At 41.2% G+C, this 14,886-nt stretch overlaps 1 protein-coding gene across 15 annotated transcripts in view; it reads right to left on the bottom strand.

Moving 5' to 3' along the window:
- Positions 1 to 14,886, bottom strand: part of Kiaa0232 (KIAA0232 ortholog) — a 76,779-nt gene that overhangs the window by 40,900 nt on the left and 20,993 nt on the right. For 13 of the 15 annotated variants that reach the window (XR_007340981.1, XR_007340980.1, XR_007340982.1 and 10 more), the window contains exon 2: positions 9,393 to 9,886. Coding sequence is in view for 10 of the 15 variants with exons in the window: in XM_048784130.1 (XP_048640087.1) it covers positions 9,393 to 9,536 (144 nt within the window). In the remaining 5 variants the exon portion in view is untranslated. The remainder of the gene's footprint in view (positions 1 to 9,392; positions 9,887 to 14,886) is intronic. The other 2 variants (XM_048784140.1, XM_048784135.1) reach the window with 1 other exon arrangement.

The raw sequence follows: 14,886 nt of genomic DNA on the forward strand, positions 1-14,886 counted from the left end.
GGGGGGGGGGGGGCAGGGACAAAACACTTTTTAAAAAGACCCAACTATGTCAAAGGTAGCAATTATATCCAGAAATGCAACAGGCCCATGTTTGCTGAATCCATAACTAGGATACATGCAAGGCCAAATATTTCAAATTGAGATTATTCTGGAAAATGTTTGAAATACACTATCAGGAGCTTAAGCCTACTTTAATAAATGTATTTGCCCAGCAGCTCAAAGATGGGTAGTTAATAGAGGAAAAGCCACTTGCTGGGGAGATGAAAGGTCCTGCTCTAACTGTAGAATCAGTGCCTAGAATGATGCCTAGCACCTATAGCAGCTCAATAAACATGCAGAGAACAAGCCTCCTCTAGCCCTCAACAGTGCCACTTGACCTGCTACACAGGACACGCATCACAGCAGTGCAGAGACAGGCACAAAGACGCTGCCCTGCCCCAGTCAGGAAGTAAAGAAGGTGGCACTAGAAGGCAGGTCTTCAGCTCCACAGCCCATGTTCTTTTTAACTGTGTGACACTGACAGCAAGGGAGGATCTCAGAGGTGGAGCGGAAACAGCCATCTGGGATAAATGTCATGGCGCAACAGGCACAAATTTGGGTAAGGTCAGCAATATGTAGTTTCACCCTCTAACCCCTCCCACACCACCAGCTTAATTATTCGTGAATGATCTGAAGAGGTGCACTCCACAGCAACCCTCTCAGGCCATAATGCTCCCTGTCACTTTTTAGAGTCAATGTGAACACTGGTGGGCACCATTCATCCATTAGGAGCAAGGGCAAATCCTGGGAAGGTTCAGGGCTAGGAAGACACTCCTGGCTTCCTTCCTCACACTCTGAAATTCAGACTGGAAAACTATTAAGCCAACTAGGTACATTTAAGCAAATAAGGGAATAAAGAAGTGTTCTTTGAATGCAAATGTCAACACTTGTCATGTAGAACAAACGTCTACTAAATGGAAAGTTGCTGAAAAACTGCATAGATGCTTAACTTATGAAGAGGCTGCTATAAAGACAAGATAAGTTGAAGATTCCCTTTGTCAAGCAGAGTGTGGTGGTGCATGCCTGTGATTCCTCTGGAGGCTGAGGCAGGAGATCCCAAGTTTGAGGCCAGCCTCAGCAACTTGGTGAGACCTTGTCTCAAAAATAAGAAATTTTAAAAAGGGCAGGAATATAAATCATGGTAAAGTGCCACTGGATTCAATCCCCAGTTCCACAAACAAAACAAAATAAACCACTCCCCCCAAAAGAAGATATCCTAAGTCAAAAAATGCATTGAACACACCTAACCTGCTGAACATTCTAGCATGGCTTAGCACACTTTAAATGTGCTCAGTATACCCACATTAGCTTATAGCTGGACAAAATTGTCCCACAAAGCCTATTTTATAATAAAGGTTGAACATTTCGTGTAATTTATTGAATACTGTACTGAAAGTGCACAACAGAATAGTCATGAGGGTACTCACCAATAATGTACACCAGCTCAAAGCATTCAGGGCCTAAAGAATGTTTGAAGAATTGAACTAAAATTAATTGATGGATGATGGGATAGTACAGCAACAGGGTCATCAATTTCTGTGGCTGCTTGCCACTGCCCAGCATCAAGAAAAAGTAGCATACCAACACATTACTAGCCCAAGAGAAGATCAAATTCAAAGTATGGTTTCCACTAAATGTGCACTGCTCTCACAATACTGTAAAGTCATTAAGCTGAACCCCAAGGAGCAGAGACCTCTGTGCCTGCAGTGAGACACCCGAGGAACCCAGGATGGATTCAGTTTTTGTAGTTTCTACTTCAAAGACTAGAATAAACTGGGCACGGTGGCGCATGCCTGTAATCCCACTGGCTCCAGAGGCTGAGGAAGGAGGATCACAAGTTCAAAGCCAGCCTCAGCAACTTAGCAAGGTCCAAAGCAACTTAGTAAGACCCTGTCTCAAAATAAAAAATAAAAAAGGCTGGGGGTGTGGCTCATTGGTAGATCAGTACTGGGGGAGGGGGAAAGTTGGGGGCAGTATAGCTTGAGGAAGTCTCTGGGGTCTAGAGAGCGAAAACTACAGGTGCCAGGATTGGGGGAGAAGGAGGGGTGGGAAACAGGCCACTCTGCTGGATTCCCTTCGGACACAGGACCCCTGAAGCTGGGGGGCACAAGGGACTTCTAGATGGCCAGCAAGTTTCTATTTCTTTATCTGGGCAGAGTTATACAGATGTGACCTTTGTGGACATTCCCCCACGTTGTGTGTCTTTCTGTATGCAGTTATGGAGGCACCACCCTTCTCACTCTTGGACAGCATCCACAGTTGCTCCATAGCTGAAGTGTTCATTGAGTCCTGGTGGTGCTGAGATCTAAAACCCCAGCAGCTCAAGGACCCCGAACCCTGCCACAGACTGAGGGCGTCCTGGAAAGGCTGTGGGAGAAGTCTAAGAAGGTCAGACTCCTGCATGAGGAAAATGGTTTATTTGAAGACCAAATCTTGGAATGTAGTACAAATTGAAACTACTTCCTAAAATTGAGAAGCGGTAACAGATCATAAAAAGGAAGAATACCTTGTACAAAGGAATTTAGAGAAGACCTTTACTCTGAAGGTTCAGCACTATCATTCTGGCTGCCTCTGGAGGACAGCCAATTCCTAGCCATCGCAGCCCCCTGATCACAGTGGCCAAGCCAAGGACAGGCCCATGGCCAAGTCGACCTGCAAGGACAAGAAGCCTCATTGTTCTGCTGGACGTGCGAGTCTGAGCGACAGCAGGCAGGAGAGGGATGAGGCTTGTGAACAAAGGCCAGAGGAGGCAAACTGAGAGCCAGGCTCTGCATCAGGCTGCCACTGAAGTCATCCTAACCCAGGGACATTTTAAGTTTTCCAAACCAGTAAGTGCTACACAATTTACTTAGCTGTGTGACCCTGAACAAGTTACTTAGCTGCTGTAACTGAGTATTCCACTTATAAAACACAGATAACATCAGCACACCGTGAGGACCGAGTTAGTATAAACTGAAAAATCAGCACTTACAACAGTGGCTGGCACACGTGTTCGTTTTTACTGTATTTCCATTTAAACCACACGGACCTGGGCTTTCTGTTTTAATCCCAGACTCCTTGTATGAATAAGAAACAGAATTTATAACCAGGAAAATATTAAACTCTTCGGTGGTAGTTGTGCTTTTCTTCTTTTCTTTCTTTCTCTCTCTCTTTCTTTTTTGTGGTGCTAGGGATTGAACCCAGACCCAGGGCCTTGTGCATGCAAGGCCAGTACTCTACCACCTGAGCTATATCCCCAGGCTGGTAGTTTTAATTAGTTAGCTATAAAGGAAAGTCGAGAATGCTTGGTGGCTGGGGTTGCAGCTCAGTGGTAAGCGCTTGCCTCACATGTGTGAGGCGCTGGGTTCAATTCTCAGAACTGCATATAAATAAATGAATAAAATAAAGGTTCATCAACAACAAAAAAAATTTTTTAAAAAATGTCTGGGACTGTAAAATGATCTTCCTGAACAGCCCTCCCCTCCCTACCTGGAAGGATAATGAGAGCTTGTTGCTGCCATCAATCAGCATGGCTTCCGGGCAAGGAAAGCCCCCAGCACATGCAGGTTGACAATTTACCACAGCTCCCCTCTTAGCCACTGTTGAGCAACATGCAAAGTGTTTTGAAGGGACACAACCTAGGGTGCAGGCCTACCTTCCCAAGTTTCCTGGCACTCACTTTCTCTCTGGGGGAACTGTATCCTACATCAACTGTCAACAGCGAAGACAAGGAACTTTCCCCCTTCTCTAAAAGCTTTACCAGTACATGAAAAAACAGTAACCTAACTCCACCTGGTCTCTAAAGCTTGCCCTTACAATGCCTCTGTCACCACTTCTTGAAACACTGGCCAGAGAAATTAGACAGATGATATAAATTAAAGAAATACAGATAGGAAAAGAAGAACTCAAATTAGCACTATTTGCCAACGATATGATTCTATACCTATAAGACCCAAAATATTCCACCAGAAAACTCCTAGAACTAGTAAATGAATTTTCAGCAAAGTAGCATGATACAAAATCAAAACCCATAAATCAAAGGCATTTCTGTATATCAGTGACAAATCCTCTGAAAGGGAAATGAAGAAAACTACCCCTTTCACAATAGCCTCAAAAAAAAAAAAAAAAAAAATTCTTTGGGAATCAACTAACAAGAGGTGAAAGACCTCTACAATGAAAACTAAAAAACACTAAAGAAAGAAATTAAAGAAGACCTTAGAAGATGAAAAGATTTCCCTTGATCTTGGATAGGCAGAATTAATATTGTCAAAATGACCACACCACCACTATACAGATTTAATGCAATTACTGGTGCCAATACCATGCTGTTTTTGTTACTATCGCTCTGTAGTATAGCTTAAGGTACTAGAACCAAAATAGACTGGTAGACCAATGGTACAGAATAGAGGACACAGAGACTAACCCACATAGTTACAGTTATCTTATATTAGACAAAGGCGCCAAAAACATACACTGGAGAAAAGATAGCCTCTTCAATGAATGGTGCTAGGAGAACTGGAAATCCATATGCAACAAAATGAAATTAAACCCCTATCTCTCACCATGCACAAAGCTCAACTCAAAGTGGATCAGGAACTAGGAATTAAACCAGAGACCCTGCATCTAACAGAAGAAAAAGTAGGCCCCAATCTCCATCATATCCGATAGGCCCCTACTTCCTTAATAAGACTCCTACAGCATAAGAATTAAAATCAAGAATTAATAAATGGGATGGATTCAAACTAAAAAGCTTTTCCTCAGCAAAAGAAACAGTGAAGTAAACAGAAAGCCTACAGCTTAGGAACAAATTTTTACCACTTGCACAATAGATAGAGCACTGATCTCTAGAGTATATAAAGAACTCAAGAAACTTAACACCAAAAAAATAAATAAATAAATAACCCAATCAATAAGTGAGCCAAGGAACTGAACAGACACTTCTCAGGTGAAATACAATCAATCAACAAATATATGAAAAAATATATTTCATCTCTAGCTATTAGAGAAATGCAAATCAAAACTAAGATTTCATCTCGCTCCAGTCAGAATGGCAGCTATTAAGAATACAAACAACAATAAGTGTTGGCAAGGATGTGGGGAAAAGGGTACATTCATACATTGCTGGTGGGACTGCAAAATAATGCAGCCAATATGGAAAGCAGTATGGAGATTCCTTGGAAAACTTGGAATGGAACCACCATTTGACCCAGCTATCCAATCCTCGGTCTATACCCAAAGGACTTAAAAACAGCATACTACAGGGACACAGCCACATCAATGTTTATTGCAGCACAATTCACAACAGCTAAACCTAGATGCCTGTCAGTCAGTAGATGAATGGATAAAGAAAATGTGGTATATATACACAATGGAATACTACTCAGCAATAAGAGAATAAAATCATGGCATTTGCAGGTAAATGGATGGAGTTGGAGAATATAATGCTAAGTGAAGTTAGCCAATCCCAAAAAATTAAATGCCAAATGTTTTCTCTGATATAAGGAGGTTGATTCATAGTGGGGTTGGGAGGGGAAGCCTGGGAAAATTAGACGAACTCTAGATAGGGCAAAGGAGAGGGAATAGAAGAGAGGGGGCAAGGGGTGTAAAAAAAGATGTTGGAATGAGATGGACACCGTTACCCTAAGTACACATATGAAGACATGAAAGGTGTTATACTTTGTGTACAACCAGGGATATGAAAAATTGTGCTCTATGTGTAATATGAATTGTAATGCATTCTGCTGTCATGTATAACAAGTTAGAATTTTTTTAAATTTAAGAAAAAAAAGCTTGCCCTTAACAATAGAGTCTGCTATGTATCTGACAATGATTTGTTATATATAAAAATAAAATTAAAAAAAAACAAACCACAAAGTCATCTGGTATAAAAAACAGCTCTAACAGGAGCAGACTGAAAGAATCCTGGTATCTATAACCATGTTGACCCAGGATCCTCTAACTGCTCTCTAAGTAATAAGGAACACCATCTTTACCTTCAAGGCTTACCTTGAGAAAGAATAAGGCAATCCCTACATGAGAAATAGCCAGCACCGCATCTGGTGCGCTGGAGTGCTCCCTGCGTGACCTGGTTACTCTACTGATTTTAAAAAGAGAAAGCGGAAGAGGAAGGCCCTGCAGAATGTAAACCACAATGCAGGGGGCAGAACTGAGGTGGGAAATCACCACCTCCAACCACCACGGTAACAGCTGATGTAGGCAGGACTCAGCAGTGGACTCCAGACTGTCAAGCTCGGCTCGGCTCATCACAAAGAGAGGAGCACTCGGCTCTGGAGTGGGACTCTGGTGGGCAACACCTGAAGCAGAGCCTGCATCAGCCAGAAGGCACAGACTGTCATACAGCACATGCCATGCTATGGCGCACAGGGAAGGATACACCATCACTTAGGTCACAGCATTGCCACAACCTCAGGAACTGAGGCCAACGCAACACACCAACCTGAAGGACACCTTGGAAAGCAAATGGCCTATACTCTCCAAAAATGCCAATGTCATGAGACACAAAGGGATGATGAGATTAGAGATGTGACCACTAAAACCAATGCATGACTCACTGGACGCTAGAGTTAAAAAAAAAAAAAACAAAAAAACTGCAATGAAGAACACCATTGGGACAACTGTTGAGAACTAAATGCTGACTGGGTCTGAGACAGTAATGTTGCACTGATAGTAATTTTCCTTAATTCTATAATTGTACTATGGCTGTCCAGGAGATACACTGAGGCCAGGCTTAGTGACCATGCCTGTGATCTCAGCTCCTTGGGAGGCTGAGACAGGAGGACAACAAGTTCAAGGCCGGCCTGGATGATTTAGTTAAGACCCTATCTTAAAATAAAATTAAGCCGGAAGTGGTGGTTCATGCCTGTAATCCCAGCAGCTCGGGAGGTACAGGCAGGAGGATCCCAAGTTCAAAGTCAGCCTCAGCAATTTAGCAAGGTGCTAAGCAACTCAGTGAGGACCTGTCTCCCTGAGTTCAATACCTGGTACCCCCACAAAAAGACATTAAATTAAATTAAAAAGGAACCGGGCATGTGCCCTGAGGCAGGATGCTCCAGGTGCCACCAGCACGTGCACATTGGTGCACTCAGGAGGTGGCATGCACAGGAGAACAGAGATAAAGCAAAGGGTGAAGGCACCACCAACTGTGGCCTGAGTGACCACCACAAAAGTGTACACTACTCCTGCTGCTCTTCTGATGTTAGAAATGACTTTTCAAGGAAAAGTTGAAATCTTCTTAAAAAAAAAAAAAAAGTGATTTTCTGCCCACAAGGGTATTGTAGCTGACTGAGAAAGAGATCACATTCCAGCAAACAAAGAGAAAAGCTGCACAGAAGCGACACAGTCGATCGTGGTAAAAGACATTGCTTTTGAGAAGAATCGAAAGTTTCAAAGAAAATGTGACCTGAGCTTTGAAGGACGAGGAAGAAAAGCAGTTGATATCATCTAAAAGTGATACACAGGGAATTCTTGTCTGAGAATATACCTACCAGAGCACAGCAGTCACGACCAGAGAAGGAAAGCAGGAAAGCCCATGAGGTGAAATCCCTGCCAGCCGTGGCACCTCCACACCAGACGAAGCGGTTCACCACCGCTCAGCGCGCAGCCAGCACCACCAGCCAGAGGGGTGAATACCTGCCTCGGCACCGAGTCACCTCTTGTCAGGTATGGTTTTCCATCTGAACTTCTTCATCAACACACGACACGCATGTCTGCTTCCCAGGACTGAGTGGAGCAGTATTTTAGGGTCTTTTATTTCCCTGTGGGTCCTTCTCATAACTCCAGATACACTGTTTTCACCAACCTGTACCTTTTATGTCCTGATGATGAACCACAACTGAGCAGGGAGGACCAAACCCAGGCAGACCCCCACCAGCTGCAGCTCCTAGACACCAGCAGGTCCACCATCAAATCTCATCAGAGATGTGCTTCACCACAATCTTATCAAGAACAGGCCTATGCTTTACCCTAAATGTCTTACAGCCCTTAGCACAGGAACACTTTGGGTTAGTAAATGTACTAATTTAATTTTAATAACTTATTAATTTATTGATTAAATATTCTAAGCTGAAACTGCTGACATTGAAATTATATTAAAGTCCTACTAAAAAAAATCACTCATTCCCATGTAAACACAAGTACATGTTTATAACTGAAGTATGTGATTATTTTAATTATAAGAAAGATGTTTCTTACTTCTGGAAAGTTCTTCCATGCTTGTAGATTTAATATTTTACTTATCCCTAAATACTCTATTCTGCATTTGCTACAAAGATGGAGGCAAATCGTCAAGCTTTAGTAAGGAAACTACCAAATACCGAACCCATCTGCTGATCATCAGGTTCTGAGTCAACCCTCTGGAAACCTCACTTCCCAATTCCCTCTGGCCCAGGCTGTAAGCTGCTTGGAAGTCATGTGTCCAGAGAGACATGATGAGACACCTGCAGTGGGAAGGCCTGTCTGTACAGAGACGCGGGAGACCCGAGGAGATGTTCTGCATGTTACACTTACAGAACCTCAGGTGCTTTGGTGGCTTGGAAGGGCAAAGGCAGTTTCTCTGTCAATGAAACTTTGTTTTTGTTTTCAGTGTTAGTAACAATGGCTTGAAAAATAAAAGTCCACAAAATAGCCCCTTCTTCCCACCAAGGTTCTATAAAAACCAAGAGTTTATGTGAAATTTGCAGGCAGAGGTCACCCAGAGCCCATCCATTGGTGGCTGAAAACTGTGCTTCCCTTCAGCAGGCCACACTTGAGGAGCTCCTCCTGGAGAATGAGACTGAGGTTGAGTTATTTTTCAAGAACCCAGATTTGGTTGGTTTCTCACTTTAAACTCAGCACCCATGTCAAAAAAAAATTCACAATGTCTGAATTACAAGGTGACATACAGTGACTTCTGGCAAAGTTATGAGCTTTACAGAACTTTAAGTCTACTGATTTGTCACGCTATTTAACATCACTCTTGCCAATAAGATCCAGGTGTTAAACTTTGGGATGGTAAGAAGTGAACAGGAACAATGACTAAACACCTAGCTGTGATATACAACTGCCTGAATGTGGAGCCAAGGCTGCAGGACAGTGCTGCTCAAAGAGCAGGCCATCAACTTATCGGCAATCCAGGCAACATCTCGAATGCCTGTGACACAGAGAAAGCTGCCAAGCAAACGACGAACTGAACAGTGGACTTGCCAAGTTCCAACCCAAGTTCCAACTTGTCATCTCGTCCCCGACAGAGTCGAGTCTGCACAACACACACTGACTGGCCTGCTCTGGAGCACAATCGCCCTCGTTAAGAACGTAACACATGCAAATACAATCATGGGTTTTCACAGGACATTTAAAACACGTAAATGAATGAATACCTGTTCCTGCAGGTCGTAGTCATAGCTGTCATGCAGCAGGAGACTGAGGACGTACCGAGTATAAATCATGGCATCGATGCCACATTTCTCCAGCTCTTGTCCCAGCCAGGTCTGCACTGGGCCCAAAGCATGAAGCAGAGACATGTCAGAAACAGACACGGGGCCTGGATAGAACTCGAGGAGCTCTCAGATGGCAAACCATCCACAACTGTGCAGACAGGTACATGAATCTAGGTTGCTGACATCCTTAGAACACAAGGCATTTTCTGTAGTTGGTGTGCTGTTGTACCTGGAGGGGATTTTCACTCTGGTAGAAAGGGTAGAAGCTTGACACCTAGGACCAGCATCCACCTGTGCTGGCCATCAGCTCTCTAGAACAGCACCTCCCTCTTTAGGCATGACCACTGAACCAGCATCCTGACAGCAACAGATACGCGCGTGCAGTTTCCTACTTTCATTTCACATGGAGGCCAAATCTAAGTCTCCGGCAGAACCTACAAAAATGAGAAAAAAAAAGATATGCATTATATATACATGTAAACCAAATTATTTATCTTGTGGAAAAAAAACAAACTGTTCCTCTTTATTGAAATACCTTTGATCTTAGAACACTATTTTCCCCCTGGAACCTTTGACATTTAAAATTAAATGACACTGTAAACTTTTAAAAGCTTACTATCTTTTAACAGGAAAATTGAGAAGTTTATGTTCTGTCTGTGCTCAATTATACTGATGGTTTATTTTGTTATCTCAAGAGACAGGACTAATAAAAACATTTTATTAGATTACAATAAATTTTTAATAATAAATTTTTGTTTATATGTAACACTGAAAGAATTTACTAACAAATCACTAGTTCACATTTAAGTGTAACAGAAATAAGCAGTCAAATATTAATTTTATTGAAACACAGGCAAAACGAATTAGTCCTTTAAATTTAAGTTTTATACAGGTGATCAATTCTTTCATATGCCTAAAAATTTCAGGACTAGTCATTGCTTATTTCATACAAATTAAGGTGAAACACAAACATTTTTATACCATGGCAGGCTACACTTTATACCTACTATAACTTTTCTTACATACGTAGGTTGAATTTCCAATTGTTTGTGATAGATGACACTCTTGATTTAACAGCATTCCCTTTAACATATTTTAATTGTGAAACTAATCTAACAATGAGTTTATAAAATCATAATGTTCTTTGTGGCAGAGTACTGATTGATGTATACTTCTAGCAAAAAACACCAACATAGTTAGAGGTGAAGCTCATCAGCTCAGCTTCTGCATGAACTTTAGCGGACAATAAGAAGGCTAATGAAAATAACTCTTATGAAGCAGTCTTAGTGTTCACTGTTAGTAAAAGCATCAAGTCAGAAAGTTAAATACTCTTCCCCCAAAGATTTAAGACTGAGTTTCTTGCATTCCATCTACAACTACATAGTAAACTTTACATACATCAAATATTTTTAAAAAAATTTAAATCCACCGTAGGACTAAGTTGCTGGATTAATGTATCACTAATGAGTATTTGGCTATTTTAAAAAACTCTTGCTAATATGTTATCTTTTCTAAATTATCAAAGTTGATTAAATCAAAGCAAAGGTTTTCTATGAGTTTCATCAGCTGACTCTTAAAATGAAAACATTTTCCAGAACTCGTTTAACAACTATTTGGTTCTCAGGATTACAGACAGATCATCAGTGGAATAATCTGGGATGTCACATGTAGCAGGCTGACAAGTTGGTTATCATTCAAGGAGATTTGACACAATGGCTGAAGAAACTAGAGGGGAACCTAGGTCACTGGATTCACAGGAAGAAGTCGGAGAGGGCTGCAGAGAGTGGAAATATCAGACACTTGTGCAAAGGGTTGTCCACAAACATTCACCAGTGTTCATGGGTGTGTGTCTAAGTAAGGACCTAACCCTGCGCGAGCAAGGAGCACCATGAAGAGCAGGAGGAGACAGGATTCCTGCTCAACAGTGGGGCAAGCGACACCCATCAGACTAGAGAACCTCAGTGTAGGGGACCCTGGCTTGAACACTCAGGAGGATCTAGTGTTTATGGTGGGCATTAGTCCTAAACAATGCTCTGGTCCTGCCTGACAAATCTTAAAAGACCCCAAAGGACCAAACTATTTCCAACTAAATTCATAATGGTCCCAGAACAAAGCTCAATTTTTATAGGAAAACAAAAACATCCAAAATGAAATTGAGAATTGTCAGAGAAGTTAGAGGCGGAGAAGACATTGAAACAGTTATTGTAACTGTTCAAAAAGATGAGAAGAGAATGGAGGATAATGTAAAAGATGTACAACCCAATACCTGGAGATGAAGATACGTTCACAGGGAGAAACACAGGAGAAGTCTGTTAGAAAAAAAAAAGATCACTGAACTTTACAAAACAGAACTAACTGCAGGATGGATGAAAAAATAACTTAAAAGCCTGAACAGAGCACATGAGCTGTGTGACAACTTTAGAAACCCAACATACATGCAATTGGTGTCTGAAAAGAAATGGAGGAGATAGAGAAATATTTAAAGATTAACACCTGAAAATTTTTCTACACTGATGAAGCTTTAAAAAAAAAACTCACAGATCCACGATGCTCAATGAACTCCAACCCAAGAGACATGAAGAAAATGACACTCCATAACAAAACACTGAAGCCTGAGACAAAGAGAAAAAGCTTAAAGCAGCCAGAAAGAGAGGCACACTGAGGATAACAAAATGATGACCTCAGAGCTCATGTTGGGCCCCACGGGAGTGAGAAGACAATGGAGCAAAACTTTTAAAATACTGAAAGAAAAAAAAAAAAAAACCCCTGTCAACTGAGAGTTCTATATTCCTTAAAAATATCTTTCAAAATCAAGTTGTGGGGCTGGGGGAGTGGCTCAGTAGTAGAGCACTGGCCTAGCACAGGTGAGGTGCTGGGTTCCATCTCAGCACCACTTAAAAATAAACAGACAAAATAAAGGTACTGTGTCCATCTAGAACTAAAAATAAACAGATAAAACAACAACAACAAAAAAGTTGAAACAGACTTTTTAGACATGTAAAAACTGAGGAATTCATCAGCAGCAAATCTGTCCTACGGTAGTATGAAGAGAGAAAAAAATGGTACCAGAACAAAATGTGGATCCACTCAAAGCTGGAAATGGTAATTATATTTGTTTTATTATTTGAATATCCTTAAAAGATAACTGACTTTTTAAACAAAAATAACATACGTGTAGCACATGTACAAGCAAAGTGCAGAACAAGGAGCAGAAGCACCCAGGCTGGGAGAAGAGATGCAGCACACTCCTACAAGCCTCTCCTTTTTTTTTTTTTTTTTAATAATCGTGAAATCTATTTATTTTTATTTTTGTTACTGGGAATTGAACCCAGGGCTGTTCTACCACTGAGCTGCACCCCAGCCCTTTTTCCTTTTGAGATGGGGTCTCACTAAGTTGCTGAGGCTGGACTTGAACCTTGATCTCCTGCCTTAGCCTCCTGAGCAGCCACTGTGCCCAGATACTGCAAGGTTCTTACAGAGGACAGGAAAGGGCATTTCACTTGAAGACAGAGTCGGATAAATTAGCTATTAATAATCACAACAAATATATAAACACACTGATTTAAAAGGCAAAGAAAGATTGGATTTTTAAAAAATATTTATTTTTTAGTTATAGGTGGACACAATATCTTTATTTTATTTTCATGTGGTGCTGAGGATTGAACCCAGTGCCTCATGCATGCTAGGTAAGCACTCTACCTCTGAGTCACAACCCCAGCCAACAGACTGGATTTTAAAACAGCAAGACCAGACTATGTGCTGCCACTTTAAATATAAAAACGCAAATGTTCCAAGGGAAAGGCTGGAAGAACACAGATGATGCTATGCTGACAAAAGCCCAATGTCCACACTGTTACTGTCCGAAAACACAGATTTCAGAGCAAAGAGGTCAGCAGAGACCAAGGTCAATGTGTGAAGATGAAGGTTGATGCATCAAGAGGGATTTAGCAGCTCTATAGTGCACACCCGACCGCACAGTTTCAAAATATATAAAGCAAAAGCTGGGAGAACTGAAAGGAGAAACACAAAGTCCCAGCTACACAGGGAGGTTCAACACCCCTTTCTCAGCACATCACAGAAAACCAAGACAGAGAGAAGAACAGCCCCCCGCAGCTTGACAGGGACAGACTAGGTTCTCGGTCCGAAGGCAGTCTCAAACAGCTGAAAGAATTCAAGTCACACAAGCATGTTTCCTGACCATGGAATTACATTATAAACAACAAATGTATGGAAAATCCCCCAAATATTTTTAAAAATATTTTTTAGTTGTAGATGGACACAATGTCTTTATTTATTTTTACATGGTGCTGAAGATTGAATCCAGTGCCTCACATGTGCAAGGCAAGCACTCTACCACTGAGCTACAGCCCCAGCCCCAACCCTCGCCCAAATATTTGAGAAATAACAGATGTATTTCTAAACAACCAACTGGACAAAGGAGAGATCAGAAAATATTTTATACTGAATGAAAATGAAAACACAATGTATCAATATTTTCAGAATGCCACAAAAGCAGTATTTACCTAGGAAGAAATTTAAAACACTACCTATGTTAGAAAAGGTCTCAAATTAATGATCTCTGAGGTTTTTACCTTAAGAAACTAGAAAAAGAGAAGCAAATGTAGCCTAAACTAAAAAAGAAAAAGGATTAGAACAGAATGAAATAGAAAGCAGAGGAACAATGAAATAAACCTGATTATTTTAAATAAAGTAGACAGGCCTCTACTTGGACTTATCAGCAAAGAGAGAAGGCAAATTATAACACCAGGATGGAAAGAGGAGGTGACTACAGGTTCTGCTGACATGAAAAGGATATTAGAAAAACCTCACACCAGGGACAGCGCTTGCCTAGCGTGGAATAGGCCCTGCGTTCCATCTGCAGCATCACACACACACAACTCTACACCAATAAACTCAACAACTCAGACAGAAATGACAAATTCCTTAAACAAATTACCAAAAGCTCACTTGGAGACACTTAATGAATATCTCTGTGTCCACAAGAGTAACTGAATTTACAGTTAAAAACTCACAAATCTCCAGGCCCTGACAGCTTCAAAGCTGAATTCTACCAAATATTTAAGGAAAATGTAATGCCAATTTTATTCAAATTTTTCCGAAAGTGAAGAGAAGAGAACGTTTCTTGAGTCATGTTATAAGGCCAGCATTATCTAATACCAAAAGCCAGATAAATATAGTACAAAAAAAACTACGGACCCACAGGAAGAGAGATGAGAGATTCAGAAGTTCTAACCAAAATCTGAGGAAACTGAATCAAACAATATCCATCAAACGGAGAGGGCACAGGCTAATGAAATATATAGTCACCTTTGCCACTCACCTTCAAAATGTTAGTTTACTATGAAAGGCTCGGCTTATACTTGTTTCCCTCATTACTGAAATGGATAAAGGCCTTAAGCTTTTATGCTGTGAA

Source organism: Marmota marmota, unplaced genomic scaffold (genome assembly GCF_001458135.2).
Source record: "Marmota marmota marmota unplaced genomic scaffold, marMar, whole genome shotgun sequence".
In the NCBI taxonomy this organism is placed as follows: Eukaryota; Metazoa; Chordata; class Mammalia; order Rodentia; family Sciuridae; genus Marmota; species Marmota marmota.